This window comes from Canis lupus, chromosome 6 (assembly GCF_011100685.1).
Source record: "Canis lupus familiaris isolate Mischka breed German Shepherd chromosome 6, alternate assembly UU_Cfam_GSD_1.0, whole genome shotgun sequence".
In the NCBI taxonomy this organism is placed as follows: Eukaryota; Metazoa; Chordata; class Mammalia; order Carnivora; family Canidae; genus Canis; species Canis lupus.
The window spans coordinates 55,946,768-55,972,658 of record NC_049227.1 but is presented as its reverse complement, the minus strand read 5'-3'; the positions used below and the strand labels follow the sequence as shown (position 1 = coordinate 55,972,658).

Genomic DNA, 25,891 nt, shown 5'->3' with positions numbered 1-25,891 from the left:
GTAGGGTCAGGGAGGAAGAGACAGACGAGAGAAATGTTTACAAGTAAAATCATAAGCCATAGCTGATGAGATATGAAAGAAGAATGGGAGGATAAGGCATGGAAGCTCCTGGAAGATGCTGAGCCACCAACACTCAACACAGAATCGCAGAGGGAGCAGATCTGTGGGAGTGGCTCACCAGGCCGTGGGGTCCAGGTGCTGTGGGGAGAAGGGCGCACAAGCTGTGGAATCCTCGGAATGAGAGGGAGTCTATCTCAGCTTCATCCCACCTAAGAGATGGGGTGATGAGGACATATCGGAAGAGGGCCAGGGGATGCTGGCTTCAAGAGGTATGCCAAAAAGAAAAACTGAAGATAGTGTCTTAATCTATTGGACCTTCTATTAAAAAAACAAACAAACAAACAAAACCCATACATTGACTGAGTGGCTGAAACCACAAACATATATTTCTCACAGTTCTGAAGGCAAGTCCACGATCAAGGTGCCAGTAGATTCAGTGTCTGGCCTGCTTCCTTGTTCCAGATAGCCTTCTTCTCACTGAGTCCTCACGGAGCAGAAGGGGCTGGAGAGCCCCCTGGGATCTCTTTTGTAAGAGCACTAATCCCATTCATAAGGGCTCCATGTACCACCTCCTAATACAGCCCACTCGAGGTTAAGATTTTGATATGAATTTTGGGGGGGACACAAGACAGTCCCTAGCAGTGGAGTAGGAGTGGTCAGGAAGGATCCAGGAGAATAAGCAGACTGCAGTGTCCTAGTGGTCAAGAGAACAGACTTTCAGGAAGGAAGAGCCACTAATGCCAAGTACAGTAGGGTTCCAATAAGATCAGGATTGGACGGCATCCACTGGACTTGGCAAGGCTCCTGGTGGGGTGAAGGAGGCTGAGTAGCCACTGGGAAGTGAGGAAGCAGAGGTCATGTTCCTCAGGTTCTGGGTGAAGGAAGACCAGGATCAGGAAATGAAGACACGGAAATAGGTAGTATTTTTAGAATGAGAAAGACCGAAGCATGTTTGCAAACTACGTGGGAAGTGCTGGTGGAGAGAGGCAGGCCGAAGGTCGCTGAGGAGAGACCAACGGCGAGGAATCTTCGAGGAGGGGGTGGTTGTGGGCACAGGTGGCTAGGCCGGCCGTGGTCGGGACAGGGACACTTCATCCTCGGAGGAGGCGGGGATCTGGATCTGGCCATAGCTGTGGCTTGTGCGGGCGGGCGTGGGGACGGAAGATTATCGTGCCTGATGGCCTGACCCGCTGCTGTGAGGAAACAAGATATTCTGAGCGTTTAAAAAGGGCCTAAAGAGAAGGTGGAGGGAGGCCGACCAGAGCGAGCCGAGCAGGGGCGGCAGAGCTGACCGGAGCTTCAAGGACACGGGCACGAGTTGGGGAGACGCTGGTTAAGCTCCTCCAGCTGCTGCTCCCCGCAGAAGGACCAGGCCCCAGACCTTCCCTGCTCCCCGTCCCCGCGGCGCCCCCCCCCCCCCCAATCTCTATCTCTTCGTTGCTCCTCAGCTTTGGCCTGAGGTCTAGTGCATCAGGCCCTCGCCCGGGTCTCTCCACCTACTGCTCCTGTAGGAGCCGCTCCATGGTACCTCCTCCAGGAAGCCCCCCGCCCCAGGGCTGCATTAAGACAGGGGCAGCCCGGTAGGGCTCAGCAGTCTAGCACCTGCCTTCAGCCCAGCGCGTGATCCTGGAGACCCGGGATCGGGTCCCACGTCGGGCTCCCTGCGTGGAGCCTGCTTCTCCCTCTGCCTGTGTCTCTGCGCAACCCTTCCCCCGCCCCCCGTGTGTCTCTCATGAATAAATAAATAAAATCTTTAAAAAAAAAAAAAAAAGATCGTTGCCGGGGCCTCACAGCACACCATGGAGAGAGCTGCTTGCACGTCCACCTCCCCAGTGGACACACAACTGCTCCTCCAGGCAGGAGCTTGCACTGTCTCCCCAGCACCCAGGAGGCTCTCAGGACACACACTGGGAGTGCCGGTGGGGGGATGAGCAGATGAACTGTAAGTAAGAGGTTGGCTCACTGGTCGCTCAAATTCCATCTTATTAAGAAAACTGGGAGCTAGCTTGTTGGTTCTTTGTGCAGAACTGCTTTTGCAATAGCACACGTGTTTCAGAGTGGACGCTGGGGAGAGCTGTTCTCTATACAAACTAAAAGACTGATCATAGCTCTTTCATAAGCCAGAAAAATAAGCCATGACATTCTCATGGCCAGAGCCAGATTCCAACAGTAGCCCCTGGGGCTGTGGACATGCACTGGAAATCCAGATGAGGACAGAGATGCCGCAGTCCAAACCCATGAGGCTCCCCTCCTCTCCCCTCCCCTCCCAGGGCAGCCTGAGTTTCCTCTGTTGGCCTAAAGACATCCCAAATATGCATCAGCTAAAAGACCCCAGAGCTGTCTCTGACATCTTTAAACCCAGCGACGGAGCCTGGTCCTCCACGTACTGCAGAGCTCTCAGGTGGCAGAGCGTGAAGGTCTCTGGGGCCTGGGCACCCTGACTCTCCAGCGTCCTCCCCGGTGTTTGGATAGGCCTGTTTCTCTGTAGTCCTGGAGGTGATAAACCCACTAACAGAATTTTCCCAGGATCCCAGTCTCATTTCTGCTTCCCACCCACGTCTCTCCAACAAAAACAAGGCCTTGGCCAAAATCCAAGCTCTGGGGTCTGTGGAGAGGGGATGCTGGGACCCAGCCGCTGTCAGGCACGTCCTTCCTTTCACTGATGCTGAAACCAGATCCCCCAAGCTCCCAGATGCCAATGGAATGCATTTAGGTCTCTCAAAAAAAAAAAAAAAAAAAAAAAAAAAAAAAAAAAAAAAAAAAGCTGTGCTAGGCTTTTTTCTTTTTGGAGGGCAGGAGAGATAAATGAGCAACTAGCCACCGCCATGAGAAAGGACTGAGTCACTCTGGAGAGACAGCTCCCCAGTGACTTTTTTCACCTTGCACAGCCTGTGCTGGTGATGCATCAGCCCCACCAACTAAGGCCAAGTCAGGCCCTCATCAGCACCAGGATGGTAGACTAGGACCCAAGTTGCCACCACAGCAAACAGACCAAGGGACCGGCCACAGGGGAGGCAAGCAGGACCTCAACTCTACCACATTTGCTCTGACACAGGAAGGCAGTTTCTAATGAAAACAAGTTCCAGGAATACAACCCTCTGGGGATGAGCAGATGGGACACCTCGGGTTGTCATATTGCATTCAGAGAAGCTCCAGATACTTTTGGGGGCAATGGAAAGGATTGAAAGCAAAACAAAACATGACAGTAGCAACAGCCCCATTTAAGTCGCAAAGATGACCAAATCTACGTGTGGGAAAGTATACACTTAAAACCCACTGCCTTCTAAGCCATGACTTCTCATGGACAAGACCACTAAGTTAGCCGAGATGAAGTGACTCATTTACCCACTGACTCCAACCTCTCTGTTGAGGCTTCTTCAGAAACGTGGCTATTGGGACGCCTGGGTGGCTCAGTGGTTGAGTGTCTGCCTTTGGCTCAGGGTGTGATCCTGGGGTCCTGGGATAGAGTCCCACATTAGGCTCCCCATAGGTACTTCTCCCTCTCTCTCTGTGTCTCTCATGAATGAATGAAATCTTTTACCAAAAGAAAAAAAAAAAAAAAAGAAAAGGAAAGAAACATGGTTATTCTACACTTGCAAGTTGCCTTAGGATCCCCTGGAGTTAAAATCACACTGATCTTCCCCAGAAGTGGCCATTGGTAAGGTGGCAAAATTCAGCTTCTTTCCCCCTACCTCACAGAAGAAAAATCAGAGACATGGGGACAAGAAGTGAGGGTCTGTCTCATTGCCAGTTCTAGCAATGGGATCTATTGTGCTTCTCACCAAATTCCTTCTGTGGTTCACAAGGGACCTAAAAGAGGTCTTGCCACGGCCTGCAGGATTACCTGTTCTCTGAAAGCTACGTTTCCATTCCATGAAGTCTCTCCCAAAAACTGAGGTTTGCACTATTTTTCCCCAACTGCACTGTGTACTAAAGTATTAATGCATACAGTATCATCTCATTTTGGGTTTCTTTTTTTTTTTTAAGATTTTATTTATTTATTCATAAGAGACAAAGGTGAGTAGCAGGCTCCATCCCAGGACCTCGGGATCATGACCTGAGCTGAAGTTGAATGCTTTAACTGAGCCACCCGGGCACCCACGGTTTAGGTTTCAACGGCCTTAATGTGATATTGTAGAAAGGACACTGGGCTTCAAGCCAGATGAAGGATAGAACCTGGTTTCTACCCCTGGTGCCCCACTAAACGATTCTGGGTAGGCAGTTTCTCTGAGCCTCAGTTTCTCCTCTGTGGGAAGGGGTAAACTATTGCCTTGCCAACTTGGAGCACTGGTTTTGAGACTCCTATAAGACAACTCACTTGCATTCCCTGTGAAGGAACTCCGAAGGAAGCTGAAAGAACTTCTGCAAATGTAAGAAAATGACACCATGACCTAATGCTTTTGTGGTGAGGCCTTCAAAGTAGGGGCAACAGGCCTCAACTGTCATTTATCTCACACACACACACACACACACACACACACTCCTGCCAAAGAGCGCTTACACTTGGATGGGCTACTACATTCGATATTTAGGGACTTTTGAACTTGAACGTGCCCCAGTAATGTTATGGATCAGTAATATTTTCAGTCTAAATTCTTTTTCCATTGGGCACAAGCAAAATAGCCTTTCCATTTCTCACCCAGGATGTTAAGGTCATGACCCTCCACATGGCTGGAACATTTCATCTCTGGCCTCAGCTCCCCGGAGCCCAGCAAAGACTGCATAGCCCTGATTCTCCTCTTCATTCTTGCCCCCCCCCCCCCCGCCTCCTTTCCAAGGCCTTTATATGCAAGTCCACACCAGGCCCCTGCATACATTCTAAATTCCTACAAATCTCTGCAAGTAAGATTTTATTCCCTCAAAGCACCAGTGTGATTGGTCTCCTGTGTAATGAAGGAGCCTTTATATTTTTAGTTTTCTTCCCATACAACAAACACTATTAATAACATTTTAGTTTCTCCCGAGATGATATGGATTAGACCAAATGGAAAGTTACCATGGCTACCAGAGTGTTATTTTTGGTATGAGAAATCCATGCCAAGTGAAGCAGCATACACGGTCAAGAACTGGAGCTTTATTTCCGCTCTGCTATCAGGCAATCAATCCCAACTTAATTTTGAAACCTTAATTGCAGCGGAAACTAATTATGAGTGGCAAGACCTGAAACCCCTAATTAAAGGAGGAGTCAATAAAGCAATGCAGCCTTATCACTGGGGCAACTCTTGCAGGGATTTAAGCACAGGAGGACTTTCTTTCCCAGGTAACTACCTGAGCAAAACAGTGCAGGGAAGCACACCTGGACATTGGGTGGGAGACCCTAAGTTGGGTCTGGAAATGTCAGTCTCTGGTGGGCAAGCAAGTCAGGTCTTCTCCCTGTGTTATGAAGATGCACCCAACTGGGGGTGAGGCGGGAAGCCCCTGGTGGGAAGGAGGTGTTTCTACTCTCAGTCAAAAGGTGGTCAGGGGAGGCCAGGGAGGGAGAAGCTCAAGGATGGCTGTACCCCATATATTACTGTGGCCTTTGTGCACAGGCCTTGGACACGGCTGCAGAGGAACAGGGGCATCCCAACAGAATCTCATCACTCACACTCAGATATTTAGAAGCTGTTTTCTCAGATATCCATGCTGAGCCGCACTTTTCTGAATTAGCAAAAGCTGGCTTATGAAAGGACTTCTATTAGAGTGAAAACATACTGCCAATCTGCAGCACACGGTCCCTTTGGGACCTCCTGGTCTATCTTTGACAGCTTTAAAATACTGTTAATGGCATGACTTCATCTACCAACACTAGAATGATCCATATTTAGGCCAGAAACCACATGGTCCCCATATCACCCCACTGGGCTCCAGGATAGAAAGAGACTCTTAAATCAGAGAGGAAACACTTTTAACTGATGATTAATTGCCCATCCCCCCTCCAAAACACTTTTAATTGATGACTAATTGCTCATCCCCCTTGACAAAGAGACAAAAATGAACTTTGCTCAATGGTGAGAAAGATACTCTGAACACTCCAACAGGGCAGTCAAATCAGAAGCCTACCCTCTTCCCACTCGGTGTATATTTTTCTACAAAGGGCTCTTTCTCCCTTTAATAGATTTTCCTGAGCTCTTTTCTTTTAAGCATTATGGAGAAGGAGGAAGCCGAACATCATAACCCTGTGGTAGCTTTTTCAATTGTATGAAATAAGTCAGTCCCTCCGGAGACAGAGCTCCACCATCTGGGTGGGAAGGATGTCATGAGAGCTTTAGATTCCTATTTCCTAAGGATAAGTGAGCTCCATGGTCAAGCTAAGGGCCAACAGGATTTTTCCAAGGCAGACAAACCCGCAGACCAAGGAGAGCCTGTATTAATCTTCGTTCTTAGTGTTGTCACAGGCAGGCAACAAAGAACACAGGTCTTGTCTTGGAATTAGTCAAATGAGGTTGAGTATTTTCATCAAAATAAACAGTGGGCTGATGTATTACGCAAAACCTCTGGCATTAGTGTCTTGTAACAAAGGTTCGAAATGGTAGCAGTAAGGAAAAGACAGTTCCAAATACTGAAATGTTTTGGAACCTGGCTGAAATTTGGAAGGAGGTCTTTGGTGGTTTCTGTATATTATATACATGATTGACATAAGGGACCAGAGGGTTCAGGAGAGAGAGGGGCTCAGCCCTCTCACATCCACTGTCAACAAGGGAAGGGAGATATAAAGAGAGAAAGAAGAAAAATAGGTCTGTCTTACTGAGTTCCTTTGGTTTAGAATTTCCACCCAAGGAGACAGAGTGTCCTGAGAAAGAGAGCTTCATCCCCAAATGCAGACTCGGAGCCCCCTTTCTGTGCAGCTGGATTTTGCTTCCAGCAGAGGCACATCACTAGGGGCTTAGGAAGATCTCCCGGCCAAAGAAAGCGCCTCTGTTTTTCCAACCAGCAGGCTGCAAACTTTTTCGGGTGCCTTTTAGAAGACTACTGCTTTCAGGGCTCCCCAAAACAATCTCAAATGCATCTTATCTTGAAACCGACCTACCTTGGCTCCAAGGAATGGCTTGCAGGGGTAGAAGCAGCACAGGGCTGCCGACAGGGCGTGGAGAGCACTGCATTCCTTAGGCATCGTTCAGTGTCCAGTCCCTGGACCACACACTTTTTTTTAGGGTTAAAAGAAATGGGGCTTGGTGATCAGAGCCCCAGCCCCGCGGCGACAGACGGCTCTGCTGCTCCTGCCCGCAGTCCAGGGCCGGGCTGGGACTTCTCCCCTCCGCTGAAGCCGATACGATCCACTCGTTCAATTCTAGCAGGCTGGTGTCCAGCCTGCCATGCACACGGTGCCAGAAATTCTCATGTGACCAGACTTGCTCTCTGATGAAATTCTAACCTCTCTTAGAAGAGCTTTGGGCTTTAGCTGTCCCCTCAGTTTAGAGACCTGTCAGAAATCATGAGCCCCCTCAGACCGTCTGTCCTTCCCAGGGCTAGGACACCAGGCAATCTGCTCCTAGACGCTTTATCTGCTTGCCACCCCAGCAGCTAAGGGTTAGGGAAGCACATATCGTACCACCTTGTGGAGACAAAGGCTCCTTTGAGAAAAGGACCTAAAAGGTGACTGGGGTGTGACTCTCCCTTAGGACCAATCCTAGAAGTCCTAAGAAACATGGGCAGGGTCCCTGGCCCCTCTACCCCAGCCCACCCGCAGTACTGTTTATTTTTAATTAGAATGCTCCTGGCAGCCAGTTTGCGGCTGATAACGTTGGCATAGCCATCACTGAAGGCAAAGCAATACTGTCTTCTGGTGTTTAATTAGCAAGTCTGTCAGCAAACACCCCGAGCACCCCCATACCATCCCACCTGGCCAAGCAGTCTGTTGGGAGTATGGGGGTCAAGCTGTGTACCCTCCTCTGACTCAACTGTTTACCTCACTTCCCTCCCTCACTTCAAATACTCCATTTTCAATTGTCCTCTCTGCCTAACCCAGATCCAGCACTCAGACCAGGTGGCCCAGGGAAGCCACGCATTTCTCCTGTGCTAAGTAGACCTTTGCCCCCACCAAGACCTCCTACGACCTTTAGGGGAAAGTGACTGCTTCTCTTCTTGCATTCCAGTTAGAGTGGATGCTCAACAATTCTGGTTTTCATCAAACCCCGGTCTCTGCCTGTAGCTCTTCCTGTCCTATGGTTCCAAACATTACCTTTCTGTGGCTTCGGCCACTCAAACCTGGAATGTGTCCTGAAGCTTTCTAAAACTTCACACAGGCAGAAACTTGTAATGAGGAAGAAACAGAACCTATTCAGTCCAGAAAGGAACAACACCAGATGAGGCATGAGGGAGGTATGAGAAATATCCAACAGGATTAGTGTCAAATCCTCAGGAGGCCTCGGCCTTTGGACTAGGTCAAGTCTGCCTGTAAAAATAGAGACTTGTTTGTTCAATGCCTGGTGAGCAGCTTCTGTGCTTGAACATGGCCTGAATGGGCAGAGGGGCAGCCTAATAAATACACAGGATGCAGGGATAGAGCTACAAAAGGTCTGTCACCACAAGAATGATGGGGGAGGGGAGAGGTGACTTCCTTTGTTCTCCCTCAGTCCTTCTCCTCCGTGATTTTGGAGGTCAGATGTGCAGCCCTGGGGGCTCCTGGGTCCGGGAAAGTCCACCCAAGAACCTGGAAGCAAGCATCAAGGATGGGAGAGTTCATGGTGTTTTTGAGCTGGAGGGGCCCTTGGAGATGGCCCAGTTGGTAGGTGGGTACTGTCCTCCCAGATCCATATACTGTATCCATGAGCAAGCATTTGCTCTGTTTGCCCTTATTTCTATTAGATGGGATTTAAAAGTAAGTCTACGTGCAGTCAGGGCCCAAGCAGACCTATAGCCACCAGGTAAGGGACCCAATTTTCATTTGCTCATCTCCTTTGGCAGGAAACACACTCCACCAGGTAAGAAACTCCCCCAAGAGGCTACAAAAAAGCACCATTCCCACTATGGGAAAAGGAAAGAAAGCAGCTCCTTAAATCCCACACAAAATTTCAGAGAGATTGGTCAAAGCCTCTGAACTCCTACTCTAACCACAGAAAGTCTGAATGAAGTGTAGTCCTGAAAGAGATATGCAAATACCTCAGACTTGTAAATTACCAAGAATTATGTCATCAAGTGATCAAGTGCTCTGGGCCAGGGTAAAGGCAAAACAGAAGATCTTCAGGTCACTGTAGAATCTCGGCTCTTGTCTAAGGCTACCTCTGTTTACTCTCACAAATGTCCCCCAAATGCCCATAGAATTGGCTGTCAGGATTAATGAGTGGCCTCATCTTACTAGGTAACTGTTTCTTAAGCACTTAAAAAAAAAAAAAAAAAAAAAAAAAAAGATGTATTTGAGAGAGAGCGTGCCTGTGCAAGAGCACTGGGGAGGAGCAGAGGGAGAGAGAGAGAGAGACCTAGACTCCCACTGAGCTCGGAGCCCAAGGCCAGGCTCCATCTCACCACCATGGTATCATGATCAGAGCTGAAACCAAGAGTCCAATGCTCAACCCACTGAGCCACGCCAAGAGCACTTTTTAATTTTCTTGTTCCACACCAAAAAGAATTCCTGAAATAGCATTCAATGGTTTTAATAAATTTCTCCGGAAATGGCCAAGGAGGAAGATGAAAATAACGTGTTGTTGTTGCAACAAAAGATGATAATTGCGTGAATTTGCAAAGTGCCCTTCACTGACTTGTTATGCTTTTCAATATTTGCATCCACACTGATCAATTCTCCCACGTTCTCCTAACAGTGATTATTCTATTGCAGTTACAAAGAAACAGAAGACCAGGACAGCGTGTCACTCAGCAGTGAACGGACAAAGGACCAGGGACTCCAGCCCGTGATTGCAGAACCTGGTATGTAATCACATGGAAACACAAATAAGAGATTTTTTAATGTCTTATAATTAAATCTGTTACTCACACAGCCCCATGAAAAGGCGGTGACCTGGGGCAGGGGGTCACTCTGATGATTTGGTGCATGTGATTTAAGACCAAATTTGGATTCCGGGTTTTCTACAGACCATGTTCTTCTCAGGACAGGGGTCAGTGTCTCTAGGGCAACCCCAGGGACTGACGGAGAGGGAGGGATGCTGGGCAGCACACAAAACTCTGGGGAAATTGTGCTAACATCCCCCTCCAGCCTCCTGGACCACTTGTTCCTCTACACCAAGGGACATGCCTGTGAAAAAAGCCAGGGCAGGGTAGCCAGGTAGACCCTTGAGGGAGATTCTCATGCCTTCAAGTCACATGCTGCCCCCTCTGTCTGGGAAGAGGGTTAAAGCAGGCCAGAGGAAGGCCCCAGCTCAAGTATTGCCCTCAATGCCATTTTTTCCTTGGGCAGCCCTAATACTAACCTGCCCTATTTAGTAACCATGGAAACAGGAGCTGCCTGCCAGCCACATCCCACAGACACGTGCTCACTCCCTGAAAGTGTGCAAGAGTCCTTCTCCCAGAGGCTACACCAGATCAGGCTCCCGGTGAGGGAGACCCTCTCTTTGACCTGACACTGGAGGAGAGGTCTGGGGCGCAGAAAGATGTGCCTACCAGGTATTTGCTTTTCCCCGTTTCAGGGAAACCGGGAAAACAAAGCTGCCAATACTCCTCCATTCTCCCCAAAGCCACCCCAGAATCAAGATATCAAGCCTTGTGTGCACAGAGGTGCTTCTGGTCATTGTCTGGCAGCCCTGTGGACAGTGACACTGCCCACGGCGGGCCACGCTGTCACCAGAGGGCACTGGTCCAAGGCTGCAAGGCCTGGCTCGTCCCTGCCCACAGGGACACACTCAGAGCATCAGTCAAGGGATGAACTCTAGTCATGGAGGTCAAAACAGCTCAACCTCTCATGGCAACCACTGAGACTCCACCTCCTCAGCCAGAGTGACCTCTCCTGGCTTTTTGCCTCCCCTAAACCCCAGTGATCAGACTCTCAGTGAACAAACACAGCCTTAATGAGCTAGGGGGTAAGACCCAAGCTACTACCATTTCCATTTCCCCTGGTGTCCTAGGAAGCAGGGACGATTAACCTGGATTGGCCCAACTGCAAACATCCAAGACTGTCCTCTGCAGCTTTGGCCCCTTGAAGAGCCGCGTGGCAAGTGCCTGGGCAGCCCAGGGCCAGCAAATGTGTGTTTATCTGCAACCCTGTCTCCCAAGCCTCCCAGGGCCCTGGCCGGGGAAGAGCTCCTGTGGCCAGAGCACCCACCCTCACCTAAAAGCGACAGGACCTCAGGGCTTACGGAGGTAAGGACGGCCCCCCAGATTCCTGGGGCCCCCCCAGATTCCTGAGAGTGCAGCTGTGAAGGGCCATTGATCTGCCTCGCGCAGCACTCACAGGTACACCCCTCTCTACTGGGCCTCCTGCCCCCTCCCTACCCTCCCCCCAATATATCTGTTTCTCTAAATGGCCCTTAAAATTGTAGAACTGACGATGCAGAGCTAAACTAGGTGAGGGCGCAGCCCCAACTGCTTTCTTGCACGACCGCATACAGTTCCTTCCGTGTATCCCGCCACCATAATTACCAGCATCTCTGGCCTGGGATTAGCCCAGAAATCCTGTGCTACACAAGCCCAGTTTTCTGTTCTTAGCATTAGGGCAAAATGAAATGAACAAGCATGCGGCATCGGTTCCAACCTCCCCACCAGAAGGCTCAGACTCTGGAGGTCTCAGTCTTTTCTCGGGGCCCATGAAAACCGTCGACTCTCCTCCCCCAGCAAAAAGCACACATTATAATGTTTTACATGTAATTTCAGGGGATACCTTGTCCCCCGAGGCCCATCCACACACCCCTGGAAGTCCTACTCAGCCAAGAGGACCTAGCCTCTCCACGCTTCCTTCTACTCCAGTCACGATGCACCCCGCCTCCCCCAGAGCAGGCATTTGTTTTTCTGGTCATCACAGCTCCCACATTTTCTGTGCTGTGCGCTTTTCTCTTTCTCCTACCTTCCACCTTGATAAGCGGGAGTTATATAAGCAACTAATAGTGACCACAAATGCCCCTCAGATGTCTCTCCCACGCAGAGCTGCAGAAAGGGACTGAGGGGCACCTACAAAGCCAGAACACTAGGAAGGCTCACCAGCCAGGACAGCTGCGCCGTCTCCCATCTCCACTGTCCCTGGCTTTCCCATCTCACAAGCACTTCTGCAAAATGACATCTTCCAAAACGGAGCTGTGAAACACACATTTGAATGTCTCAAAAGTGACGCTGGGAGGTAGCAGGTTAGAAGGAGAGCCAGAGTGGGTTCAAGTCTTGCACCACAAGCAAGCTGGGCGACCTTGGGAAATTTCTTAACCTCTCTGAGCCTGTTTCCTCCTCCAATTTACCAGGTTTTTGTGAGGACCAAGTGAGATAACAGAGTGGGATACCCAACCCATATGAGGCACTCAGCAAATGTGAGCTCCCCCTCCCCATTCGTTCCTCCTGCAGGGCACGTGCCTGATCTCACCTACAAGTCAGGCCACAGGAGCCATGCCCTCTGCAAGGGCCTGGACGGCTCCACCCTGAGCCACTGACTGGCAGGCTGGTACTGCACTGACTACTGAATCTTAAAAGCCAGGGAACAATGAGGAGGAGTTTAAGCATTTTCTCAGTCTTGAAATATTTTTAGCCTTTAAATTTTAAGATCACATATTAAAATTGCACATATGGTTTTAATCACACTTGCTCAGATGTCTCAGATGATTTTCTACTCCAGAGCCGTTGTCATTTGGAGAGTTGTTTGTTTTAACAGGCAACATGTATGTCCACAGCATCTGCCTACTTGGCCCTCACCCAGGGGGACTCCTGGTCCATCCACAGCTACTGAGCTCTCGATATCCCACTCCATCCCAACCGGTCTGACTGGGGATCCTGTAGCCCCCCTAATAGGATCTGGGTTGCAACCCCTCCTTCTGCAGTGCCCCCAGGCCAGGCTGGCTACAGAGTTGGGCTATTGCCTACATCCAACCTGAATGTCTCACCTGATGCTCCTCCTACCTTGCCCCCCTTACCTAGCCCTCCAGGGTCTTGCCCTAGGACTAGACCTTCCACATGAGTCTAGAATCCCCAGAGGGGTCAGCCCAGGTGGCTCAATGGTTTAGCGCTGTCTTCAGCCCGGGGTGTGATCCTGGAGCCCCGGGGTCGAGTCCCACGTCAGGCTCCCTGCATGGAGCCTGCTTCTCCCTCTGCCTGTGTCTCTGCCTCTCTCTCTGTCTCTCATGAATAAATAAATAAAATCTTAAAAAAAAAAAAAAAAAAAGAATCCTCAGAGGACCACCTCCCATGTGCCTGACTCCTTCATTCTTCATCAGCCCATATTACTGGCTCCTCTGATACAAGCCATGTCTAGAATTAGAACAGTGCCTGGTGTCGATGCTTGGGTGCCATGCTTACTCTACCCAGCCACCACCTCTAGATTTTCAGTGTCCCTCCAGATTTGGCCTTCTGCCTGTATTTGCCTTCTCCTCTCTCAATCCTTGTGGCAGGAATCACCAGAATCACAGTGCATTCTTCCAATGCCACTCCATGCCCTTCTCCCACCTTCAAGAGGCTACCAAGTGTCTGAGTGGAATGAAATAGGCATTGAGGAATGTCTGGGAAGGCAGAATCCTGGGGTGCGTGGTGGGGTGGGTACCAGGCAAGGGGTGGAGTCAGAACTAACTGCACTCATTCTAGCCTTGAAAGCTGGCCATAGTGAAATCAGAAAATGATTTTTGTTAATCCCTCCTTCTGTTTTCAAGCAAATTCCAGCCATCTACGTGAAATATTTTGGTGGAAAAATATGTTTTTCTCAAGGTCATAAACTGATCGTGGGCATTATCATCAGTGACACACTGGATAATTGCGCATCCTGCCCAAAGAGCTAGGAGAAGCAGGCCAGGAGTTTTAAGCGGGGTGTGGAGTGGGGTTTCCATGAGCCACAAGAAATTGTACATGAACGGTTGGGTATCTGTTCACTGAGGTGAGGGGTACATGGCTTTTACTCATTTCTCAAAGAGGTAAAAATCCCCACTGATCCAGAAGGACTTTCAGTGGTCCTTCAAGATGGGGCTCCTGATGGTCCTATTGGATCTTTTCTCTAGTGGAGAGAAGAGGGAAGGGACACCTTTGGTCACCATGGACACGAGCAAAAGCAGATAAAGCCTGTAGCCACCAGGACACAGTCGGCCCCAGCAGGGCTATGGCTGGCAAGAGGAGGAGACAGAAAGCCTCGACACCACACCAGTAGGGCCACGTTCCATTCTGCCGGTGGGGCAGCTTTAAACACGTGTGAGAGGAGGGGAACCCTTCCCCAGCTGGTGGAAGGGCCTTGCTTGCACATCACACTCAATGCCACCATTGAACGCAGAAGAGCTGCAAGGCTGACCCTCGGCAAAGCCTCCCCAAGCACAGACTCCAGGGCTGCGATCGTCACAGGCACCCCACCTCTCAGCTGGGGGTGCCCTCACTTACCCGCGTGCAAGGCCCCCCAGAGCCAGCGTTCATACAGAGCTTTCACCACAGGGTCTTATTTAATACTTCACCAGGAGACACATATTATTATCTCCATTTCATGTGGGAGATCAAACTGTATTGAGTTAATGATTAAACCAACTCTGAATCAGAATGGCTGGATCAATGGGATGTGATAATGGCTGCATGGCTACCACCAGGTTGCCCAGAGTACCTTATCTTGTGCAAATCCAAAAGGCAGAATCCCGGCTGCACAACATCCCCTCCCTCCCACGGAGGGACAGATGTCCTTAGCAACATGGGCAGCAGGTCTCATCCGAAATATCTCATCAGGGATCCTCATTCATTACTGACGGGAAAGGGCAGGACATGGACAGATGAATCCCGAGACAGAATCTGCAAAGAGCCAGGAGGTAGCAAATCCCTAGGGCACACGGGACCACTGCAGGGCTCAGGGACTGCCTCTGCGCATATAGAAACGTCATCTAGGTATATTTCTCTACAGGAAAAGGCCGACTCACACCGTGTGTTGCATGGGCAGGATCATATTGATCACCGGCCAGTTCCTTCACTTCCTAAAGTAGTCGGTGCTAAGCACAATGCCACCTACAGAGGTGATATCTAGATGGTCAACACTCCTGGTGCCCAAGGTGGGACAATGGGCTCCTTTTGTCAATTAATCAAAGGACAATACGATCCCTGCTCTTGCAGTATGTACCCAGAGAAGTGGGACAGAGGAGAGAGGAAGGGAGTTACCAAGAGTAGCAGGAACCCACCTGCACCAATCTCTAAGAACACCAGGGGAGCCTCAGGGTCGGGCTACTTGTGACAGCAGATGTGGGAATTTCTCCAAGGCCGAGCTGTAAGGGGAATCCACAGCCTCTCTGCTCCACTACCCATGATCTCTGTAAACAGAGTGGATCTGACAAACTGGGAGGCAAGGAGTATCCAGCATGTAGGAAATAAACTAGAGAAAGATGAGTACAGGGTCTGAAAAGGCCAAATAGAAAATCTCTCTGCAAAAACCTATAACTGGTATTAGCATATTTCCCATTTGTACCCTAAGTAGACAGGGACAACTAGAAATCACTATATTTCTGATCATGAAAATTCAGAGGGGGAAATGATGTAAATAGTAGATAGTGGTTATTACATTTAAAAGCTTTACCCTGTGGTATGTGCATTCATACTTGTTTTGGATGTGTGAGCTAATCAGAATTCTGAACACTGAATGGACATGGGACCTAAGTTAGACCAGTCAGAGTCTTTCCCTGGGATTTTTCAAACCAGAGCAGAGGGAGAGGTCTCCTTTGCCCCCTGGGCCATAAACTTGAAGATGATAAACTAGGGCAGCCTACGGCCATGTGCCCCTATACAAACAAAGTGACCAGAGTGAATGTAGCCACTGTGCTGAGAAGCAGATGAAAGGACTGAGAGTCTGGACAGGCCTTCCTCTTCCAGAATAGACATCAAGCCAGGTACTCTACCCCTGTCCTTCCCAGGGGACACGTCCCTAGCCCACTCCATCCGTTTGAGAGTTTACTTGACCAATGTGAGATGAAGCAAAACTTGAGATCAAGACTGAAGGCATTGTGTTGGGCTCTACTGGAGTTCAGTGTGAGAGATGATCTCCAGACCTGAGAAGTGTTCAAAAAAAAACCCAACATAAACTGATGTTACATGAAAACATGTACAAAAAAAGAAAAAAGAAAACATGTACAAGGCACAGCCATTAATAACAAGGCTGTTCTGGGATCCCTGGGTGGCGCAGCGGTTTGGCGCCTGCCTTTGGCCCAGGGCGCGATCCTGGAGACCCGGGATCGAATCCCACGTCGGGCTCCCGGTGCATGGAGCCTGCTTCTCCCTCTGCCTCTCTCTCTCTCTCTCTCTCTCTCTCTCTCTGTGACTATCATAAATAAATAAAAATTAAAAAAAAAATAACAAGGCTGTTCCTTCATGTTTCAGTGATGGGTGGAAATTAATAGTACTTCACAGCCTACTGCAAGGATGTTCCATTAAAGAATTGAGTTGCCTTCAGTTCTCATGGAAGCAGCAGACATGAATTTGCCTCTAGGGAAGGGGAGAGGGACTCACAGAGTTGGAATGTCCTGTGCCACTGAATGTAGGTGTGAGTTTTGCTCCCACACCCAGAACTAGGGTGTGGGAGCTAGGGGAAACCACTAACAAATGGCTCATTCAACCCTGCTCATGTGGGCAACAGCACCCTCTTAAGTTCCTGAAGGATATTTTCAAAGGCTGTTGTGTTTTGTGGAAGCACAGAGGACCTGATCCACAGGTACTGAGCCATTCCCTTATTTAAGGCCAGGTGGAGTTGACCAGTTACAACTGACCACCTAGGAGGGCAACTTTCAGGACTTCTTTGTAGGTCAAAGAAAAGAAAATTAGCATCACCCCCGAAATATATTCAGATCTTCCCAAGTTCCTTACGTAGTCCTTAGGTGGACATAGCCCAGAAGGAGCCTGGAAGCCCTGTTCTCAGTCTGTGTGGCCCTGTGGGACTTTCTTCACCTACCGCTATTGCTTTATTTAACCCAGCAAGGGGCCCCAGCTCCAACATCTGGCTATTGAAGCACTCATTAAAGTGATCTCTGTCTTTGTCTGTTTGCTTCAGGACTTATTCATTGTCTTATTCATTGGCAACACTCCAATGCCCAGACCGATTGGGGCCCATGCCCAAACAGAAGAGGGACTAGCGAATGTTTGGAGAAAGCATGGGGTTTGTCAATCTGGGTCTGCAAACCCCTTGGAAATAAGATGCACAATTAGATCACATGCGTATTTCTAGATACAGTTCTTATTCATCCCATTTGTAAAAAGACAGGGTACCCCCCCCCCAAAAAAAAATAGTTCAGAAACACAGGGGCCAAAGACATGACTTGCCACACAAGGGTTATGATCCTCGCTGGGGGAACGAGGCTTGCCATCCCTGCAGCTGAATTAGGACTGGTCCCTTCCTCACTCTTGACTGTGAGCTACCTGGATTCCCAGAACAGGTAACTCCCGACTCCTACGACCTTGCATGAGCAATCCTTGAATACTCTGCAAACCAGGAAGTAAGAGGATGCAGCCCTGTCCTGCCTAGGCTCATTCCAGCAAAGACCCAGAGAAGGCAGAGGGGAGGAGAATGGGCCATGATGGACTCAGTTGGCTATGATGGACTCAGATGCTTCAAAAAAAAACACCCACCTGGGCCTGGGAAAAATGAGAATCCAATTGGAGACTGGTGGTCACAGGAAACAGTCCATCAGCTTCATCATTGCTTCTGAACAAAACACTCTTTTGAGAGTGTGAATGGGGGCTTTATGTAGTTAAGTTCTCATCCACAGGCTAATAAATATGTGAAATGGCCTCTCAGACCAGGTTCCTGCAGCCTGGACACTGAGGTCATTCAAGAAACAATTAGATGCCATCTGGAGAGAGCTGGGACTCAAAAGGAAATTGCCTCGAAGGGCCAAACAGCATGTTCTTGTTCCCAGGGTCTGACACATCCTTATCTTCACTGACATAAAGGACGGATGGAGCTCAGCCAGCTAATCCACACTGGGAGCACAGAATGGGCAAATGTGGTGGCAATTAATAAAAGCTTAAGGACCAGGAGAATGTTCATTTTCAGCCTGCCTCAAGTAAATTTATCCCTTGACTGCACTTTTGCATCTGAGCTGAGCATCTCTGCCATAAACCAGACCTTGGCCTCACCAAGCTTTGGGTTTTCACAGTTTTAATATAAAGCAATCAGAGCAGAACAGCAACTGCTTCTGGACCAGCTCCTCACAGTATATAATGAGCAACTCGATCGCAGGAAACAGAGTTAGTATTTACGGAGGCCTCACAATCCACTCAATTGTAAAGAACAGGCCCTTATTTCTAGGATAGATTCTCAGTCTTTTCTTATTTTTAAATGAAAATTTAATGTTTCTTCTGTCAAGCAGTCAGTATTTTTTTTTTTAAGATTTTATTTATTCACGACAAATACAAAGAGAGAGAGAGGCAGGCTCCATGCAGGGAGCCCAACGTGGGACTTGATCCCGGGTCTCCAGGATCGCACCCTGGGCTGAAGGCAGGCGCTAAACCGCTGCTGGGCCACTGGGGCTGCCCAAACAATCAGTATTTTTAAATGTAGATGTTATTGTTTAAAAACAAAACTCTACTTAGCTAGAGAAAAAATATGGATTTAGGTAAAAAGGAGATGATGGTTTTACAGCTTTCTGACAGTTCTTAAGTAGAAGACCCTCTCGGACAGCGGTGTTCAAAGTGCAGTCTAGGCAGCTCTTTCTGCCCAGGGGTCCTGCTCCAGTGCTATAATAAAACCACCTTTTTGCCTGTGTACATGCATGCGCGCACACATACACACACACACACAAACCACAAAATAAAACAAAATGAACTGAAAAACCCCAAAGTGCACCCTATGGGCCCAGGGGGGCTATGGGGGAATCCATGAGGCCAAAACTATTTTCATGACAATACTGAGACGATTTTTTTGCCTTTTTCACTGGGTCTACATTTCCACAGACAGGGTGAAAGCGATGATGGGTTACACTGCTAGGACCTTAGCACAAAGCAAGGGAGAGACACACATTGGATTGGGGGTCACTGCATTTCTTAACTACCATTTTTTTAATTTATTTTTTAAATACTGAAAACACAATGTTTTAAGTATGTCTTTAAAAAAAATCTCCAGTTTCACCTAAGAAATCCTTGATGTAGCAGGAAGAATTACTCGCTTGATCACAGCTGGACCCTTGAGTCCACGTCTCTCTTTAGTATTCCGTGTGATGACACAGGAAGCACACGCGCGGCCCTTCTCAGGCAGACCCAAGTACAACGGCTGTCTTGAGGGAGAGCAACTGCCTGCCGAACCCACTGCTTTTTCACGGAACACCATTTTTACTTCAAAGAATGTCTGACAAACTGTGGTTATTCAGATGTGGGTATTTGTCTGGCAGGCATTTCCTAAAAAAGGAACAAAGTGGGCCTATCCCTTCCAGAACAATTGACAGGATTTGTTGCCAATGATGAAACCTGAGCTTTCAATTGAAAATCAGAAGATTTCCCAATATGATTTTTCTGATATGTAGTATAAATAAAAGTGGGTTTTTAATACTGTATAATGAAATATGCTAACATTTTGAATATCTGCATAACTCAGGAAACCAGTATTTCTTAAACGTCTAACGCATGGTGATACAAAATCACACACGGGTGTGTTCTATGAGACCAGAATCTAAAGAGATTTGTAAATGTGTAAAATAATGCCATTCTTCTCATCAAATTTCGTTTTGGAAAATGATTATTTTTCACAAAAATAATTACTGTTATTTTTAAATGAGTTAACTAAAAATTTAAAAAGTTGGATTTTTTAAAAAGTTGGATATTTTTTTTTATATTTTAATTTCTAATACAATAAACCAAGACTTAAAACTCACATAATAAAAGCTCTTTGGGGTTTCAATAGTTTTTAAGAATGAAAAGGGGTCGGGATGCCTGGGTGGCTCAGTGGTTGAGTGTCTGTCTACCTTTGGCTCTGGGTGTGATTCTGGGGTTCTTGGGATCGAGTCCTGCATCAGGTTACCCAGGGGGAGTCTGCTTCTCCCTCTGCCTATGTCTCTGCCTCTGTGTCTCTCATGAATAAATAAATAAAATCTTTATTAAAAAAATAAAAGAGGGATTCCTGGGTGGCGCAGTGGTTTGGCGCCTGCCTTTGGCCCAGGGTGCGATCCGGGAGACCCTGGATCGAATCCCACGTCGGGCTCCCGGTGCATGGAGCCTGCTTCTCCCTCTGCCTGTGTCTCTGCCTCTCTCTCTGTGTGTGTGACTATCATAAATAAATAAAAATTTAAAAAAAAATAAATAAAATAAGATAAAATAAAAGAGTGAAAAGGGGTCTTGAGTTCGAACAGTTTAAGAACTTCTGCTCTAATATGCCTAAGCTACTTGTTTTACATAATTTTGATTGAACTGTAAGTTTTCTGCATATTTATAAAGTAGACTAATAGAGGGCTGCTTTTATTTTAATAAATAACTCTACCATAAAAACACTAGCACTCGTAAAGAAAATTTGAAAACAGAGAAATGTGAATAAAAACTCCCTAGTTGCCAGGAAGTTAATTTTGACTTACTACTCAACACTCAATCATTCTACTCCTAGTTTTGTCTCTTACAGAAATTCTCACAAATGTGCACCAAGCTGTCTGAGTTGCAGGCAATGCCATCTCTCCAGTGGGTTTGTTTTTTTTTTTTTGGTTTATTTACTGATTTGAGAGACAGAGAGAGCTCGCACAGGGGGAGGGGAGTGAGGGAGAGGGAGTATCTCAAGCAACCACCACCCCTGAGGGCAGAGCCTGGGGCCAGGCTCCATCCCAGAACCAGATCATGACCTGGGCCAATATCAAGAGTGTCAGCTGCTCAATCGACTAAGCCACCAAGGTGCCCCTCTTCAATATTGTGATTTGCTCCTCTGGGCTCCTATACACACCCAATCCGGCAGGAAATCCTTAAGACTCTGCCTCCATAGGAGACCAGAATGCCCCTTCTTCATCACCAATTTTGTCGTCACGGGTCCAAACTATCCTGTCTCACCTAGATAGTCACCATGGCTTCCCAACTCCTCTCCCTGTTCCCACCCTTGCCCCCCCTCAAAGTCTGCTAGCAACATGAAAGCCAATGCCATCCTTACATGGCTCCCCACCTCACACCACAAAAGTTTCATATGAGACCCATGCAATCTGCCCTTTCCTCCCCCCACCAGAAACTTCCACTCTTTCACATCAGCTTCTACCACTATCTTGCCCCCTCCCTTCCAGCCTCTCTGGCCTCACGGCAGTTCCTTGGTAAAAAAGGTGAACTCTTCTTCCACTCAGCCTGGGCACACATGACCCCAGAGGCACGGGCCCTCCTCATCAATCTCTAACACGCTGATACCTGCTTTCTGCCTCACCTACTTACCAGCTTTCTTCTGGCCATTTCTTTTTCAGCTGTCAAATCACAATTTAAATATAACTTCTTCCAAGGGGTCTTCTTGGCTACCACAGGCTAAACTTCTGGTCAACGCCAGTGCCTGTCACACAGAATCTGCACACATACAGTGTCACAGCATCTTAGAGCTTTTTGTCCAAGAATATGAGACAATTCACTCTATTAATAAAATGCATTAACAATTTTAATGTCTTAGAATGCCAACAAAAGGCACTTGCCTTTTTACATACTTTAAACACAGCCCTTAGTTCTGAGGTTGTAACTATAATATGTTAATAATATGGGAAGCTCCCAGAATATTTAAGACCAAACTGTAGCCAAACGTTGCACTATGGTGACATTTTTTAATTACTACCACTAGAGGGCAGAATTTAACAGCAAACGAGTCCGACAAGCCTGGCCTCCCATTTGGGAACTGAAGAGTTACTGGGACTCCATCTGAGGACATGATCTGAGAAACTGATAGGTCTGAGCCAGAAGCTGCCAGAACTACACCTTTAAAAAGTGTATATACCTCTCCCTAAATGTGTGAGTACTTAAGGTGATAACAGTCACCCCATAAATTTTATCCTATACCAGGTTGGCAAGAGAAGGTAGACTAAGGTTAGTTCGAGGAACTTTCTTTCCTTAAATAAAATCACCAAAGAATTTCTGGAAAATTTTTAAGGTTTACTTGGTTTGGGAAGCTTCAAAATCTTTAGAATAGCCTTCTCTCAATTTAAATGCCCTTTGCATCTGGTGTTATATGATCATTAGTCAGCCAGACAGGCACTAAATATTAAGATGAAAAGAATAGGTCCTTGCCCTCAGAACTCACATTCTTTTTTTTTTTTTTTTTTAAGATTTTATTTATTTATTCATGAGAGACACAGAGAAAGAGAGAGAGAGAGAGAGGCAGAGACACAGGCAGAGGGAGAAGCAGGCTCCATGCAGGGAGACTGATGTAGGACTCAACCCCAGGCCTCCAAGATCACACCCCGGGCTGCAGGCGGCGCTAAACCACTGCACCACCGGGGCTGCCCAAGAACTCACATCCTAATAAGAAGAGGTTTTGGGGGGTTGTTTTTAAATAAACAGATATAATTTGGGACAAGTGCTGTAAGGATGAGATACAGAGTAAGGAGATAGTGACTTGGTGGGGCAGCTTTTAGGAGGTGGCTCAGGGAAGGTCTCTCTGAAGCAATGAAATCTGAGTCAAGATGGATCAGCCACACAGAGAACTAGGGTGATAGTTACCACATTAGTATTTACTGAGGGCTATCTACGTGTCAGGCATTGTGCTAACAACTTTACATGTATCAACTCATTTAATTCCTACATTTTCCCATCCACTGGTTTTGTTGTTGTTGTTGTTTTTAAAAATATTTTATTCCTTTGAGAGAGAGAGAGAGAGAGAGACGGGGGGGGGGGGGGGGGGGGGGGGGGGGGGCCGGGGAGAAGGGCAGAGAGAGAAGCGGACTCCAGCTGAGCAGGGAGCCTGACTCAGGGCTCGATCCCAGGACCCCGAGATCATGATCTGAGCCGAAGGCAGACACTTAACCAACTGAGCCAGGTGCCTCTCTCCCATCTACTGTTAAGGAGACTGACCCCCAGAAAATTTCAGAAACTTACTCAAAGTCACCCAACCAAGAAATGGCTATGAGAGGGCTTTGCATCTGTGTTAGTTTCCTAGGGCTGCTCTAACAAAGTACCACAGACTTGGTGGCTTTAAAACAGAAATTTATTCTCTCAGTTCTGGAGGCTAGGCATCTAATATCAAGGTGTCGGCAAGAGCTACATTCTCTGTGAAGGTACCAAGGGACGAGCCTTTCTTGCCTCTTCTTAGCTGAAGATGGCAGTAATCCTTGGTGTTGTTGGCTTCTGCACACATCAATCACTGCCTCTGCCTCTCTGGTCACACGGCATTCTCCCCATGTGTCAGTGTTTCTGTGCACAAATTCCTCTCTTCTTACAAGAATACCAGTCATTGGATCAAGACCCACCCTAATCTGGTATGATCTCATCCTAGTGTGATCATATTTGCAAAGACCTTATCTCCAAATAAGGCCACATTTATAGGTACTAGGGGTGGGGGGAGGTACTACTTCCTGTATCTTTTGGGGGGACACAATTCAACTCACTTTAAACCACCTAACTTCAAAAGAAACTTCCAGGGATCCCTGGGTGGCGCAGCGGTTTAGCGCCTGCCTTTGGCCCAGGGCTCGATCCTGGAGACCCAAGATCGAATCCCACGTCGGGCTCCCGGTGCATGGAGCCTGCTTCTCCCTCTGCCTATGTCTCTGCCCCTCTCTCTCTCTCTCTCTCTCTGTGACTATCATAAATAAATAAAAATTTAAAAAAAAAAAAAAAAAAAAAAAAAAAAAAAAAAAAAGAAACTTCCATGCCAAGGCAAAGGCAAAGACCCAGAGCAGTAGGAAAAGCCAGTAGGGAGGAGTATAGGGACTAAGGCAGATGGCAGGAGATGATGAGGTTAGAGGTAGACAGGCCACATGCAGAAGGCTCTGAAGTCCAATCGTAAAATGGAGCCTAGGAAGACACCACAGCTTTGATTCCTGCTTGCATGTTAGTTTTTCCATCTCTCTGCCACCTCATCACCCCCATTGCTTGGGATTTCAGGAGTCCTCTTACTTTCACTCAGGGATGGAGGTTGAAGCATAAAATACAATTATGAATCTAGGCTTATTCCATTCACAGGCTAGATAAGGCTCCTTATTAGCACACCTCTAGAGGGCGGCTCCAAGGTTTGACCTTGATTCAAACTATCAAGTTCAGGAGGCTCAGGGAAAATTTACTTCTGACTTGGGACGTGGAAAAAAACTCCTCTCAGGCTGCACTGGCAGAGCAATCTGGCCTGAGGAAATTATCCAGACAAGCCCCAGGCAAGAACAATCAGGATTCAAGCACCTGTGCTGTCCCCACATACCTTTTCAGCCAGCAGAACTGAGGAGGTTAGATGTGACAGGCCCAGTGGGGAGACGCTGCTCACAGCAGACAGGTCTACCCCACTAGGTGCGGAGATGCATCCAAACTGTGCAGTGTTGCCATAGCATCATCTCTGTGATGGTACAAGGTCTCAGAACCTGCACAAGGACTCACTGCTGTGTCATCAGGCAAGATAAAAGTGATGTCAATGACGCAAGGTACCACCATGAAAGTGTCAGCATGAAAATTTTTGCTGAAAGCCTACTAGGCATTATTGGGAGGTAAAACAGGGACAGTGTATAGGCATATAGTCTAGAGCAGACGTCAGCAAACCTCTTCTGTAAAGGGCCAGACAGTAAATAGTTCAGGCTCTGCTGCCCATCCTGTCAGATCTACTCAACTCCATGGTTATGGTGAGAAAGCAGTAGTATGTAAATGAATGGATGTGGCTTTGCTTCAATAAACCTTTATGCCTGTTGAAATCTGAATTTTACAATTTTCACATTCTTCTTTTGATTAAAAAAAAAAAACATTTAAAGTATAAAATCCATTTTTAGCTTGTAGGCCATACAGTAACAGGTGGCAGGTCAGATTTGGTCTCCAGCTGTAGTTTGCTGATCCTCCCAGTCTAATGACATCCCCAAATGCTCATCAATTAACCTAATGTCATTGTGGTAACGTGGTCTCCAAGTGGAAGTTTCCTGTCCTCCCCTAAAATATTCACCGGCTTCTGGCAAGATGCCAGGCACTCCTATGAACTCTGGAATCTCCCCTAGCTTCCTCTCCTTCACCTCCTCCAGTTAAGTCTGCCAGGAGCTGTCAACTCACCTAATAAAATGGCTCTTAATTCCCTAAAAGGCCTCCAGCTCCTGCCCTGATTTTCCATGCCCGCTATCTAAGGTTAGGCTCTCGATAACTCTTGACTCCCAACCCTCACTCTGCTGAGCAATCATGAACACATGGTATATGCTCAAAACTATCTGTTGAATGAGTCAGTGCAAGAAAATATCCACAAGCTCAGCACTTTCTCCATGTGATCAGCAATCTGAGGGGGCCCTCTCAAAAGCAAACATTTCCCCGAGGCGGGTGGCAGCACTTAAGGGCTAAAATATGATAAGGTGCACTTTTTAAAAGTCAGGATCCAGGTATCTGGGTGGCTTAGTGGTTGAGCATCTGCCTTTGGCTCAGATCATGATCCCAGGGTCCCGCATCCAGTCCTATATCGGGCTCCCTGCAGGGAGCCTGCTTCTCCCTCTGCCTGTGTCTCGGCCTTTCTCGGCAGGTCTCTCATGAATAAAAAATAAAACCTTAAAAAAAAAAAAAAAAGGCAGGTCACTGAGGTATAATTTACATACTGTAAGAGTCACCCTTTTTAGTATCCTCCTGTGAGCTTTGAAAGAACCACAATCAAGGTCTATCATCCTACAAGTTCCTTTGTTCCCTTTTGCAGTGGACCTCTCCCCTACCCCTTTTTCAACCACTGATGTTTTCTGTC

General features: G+C 47.7%; 1 protein-coding gene across 4 annotated transcripts in view; it reads right to left on the bottom strand.

Moving 5' to 3' along the window:
* BCAR3 (BCAR3 adaptor protein, NSP family member) overlaps positions 1–25,891 on the bottom strand; it is a 156,222-nt gene that overhangs the window by 44,863 nt on the left and 85,468 nt on the right. Inside the window, exon 1 of one of the 4 annotated variants that reach the window (XM_038541307.1) lies at positions 7,070–7,516. The exons of the other annotated variants lie outside the window; for them this stretch is intronic. Within the exon in view, the coding sequence (XP_038397235.1) occupies positions 7,070–7,153 (84 nt within the window). The 5' untranslated portion in view covers positions 7,154–7,516. Of the gene's footprint in view, positions 1–7,069; positions 7,517–25,891 lie in introns of those variants that run through there. 4 annotated transcript variants of the gene reach the window in all.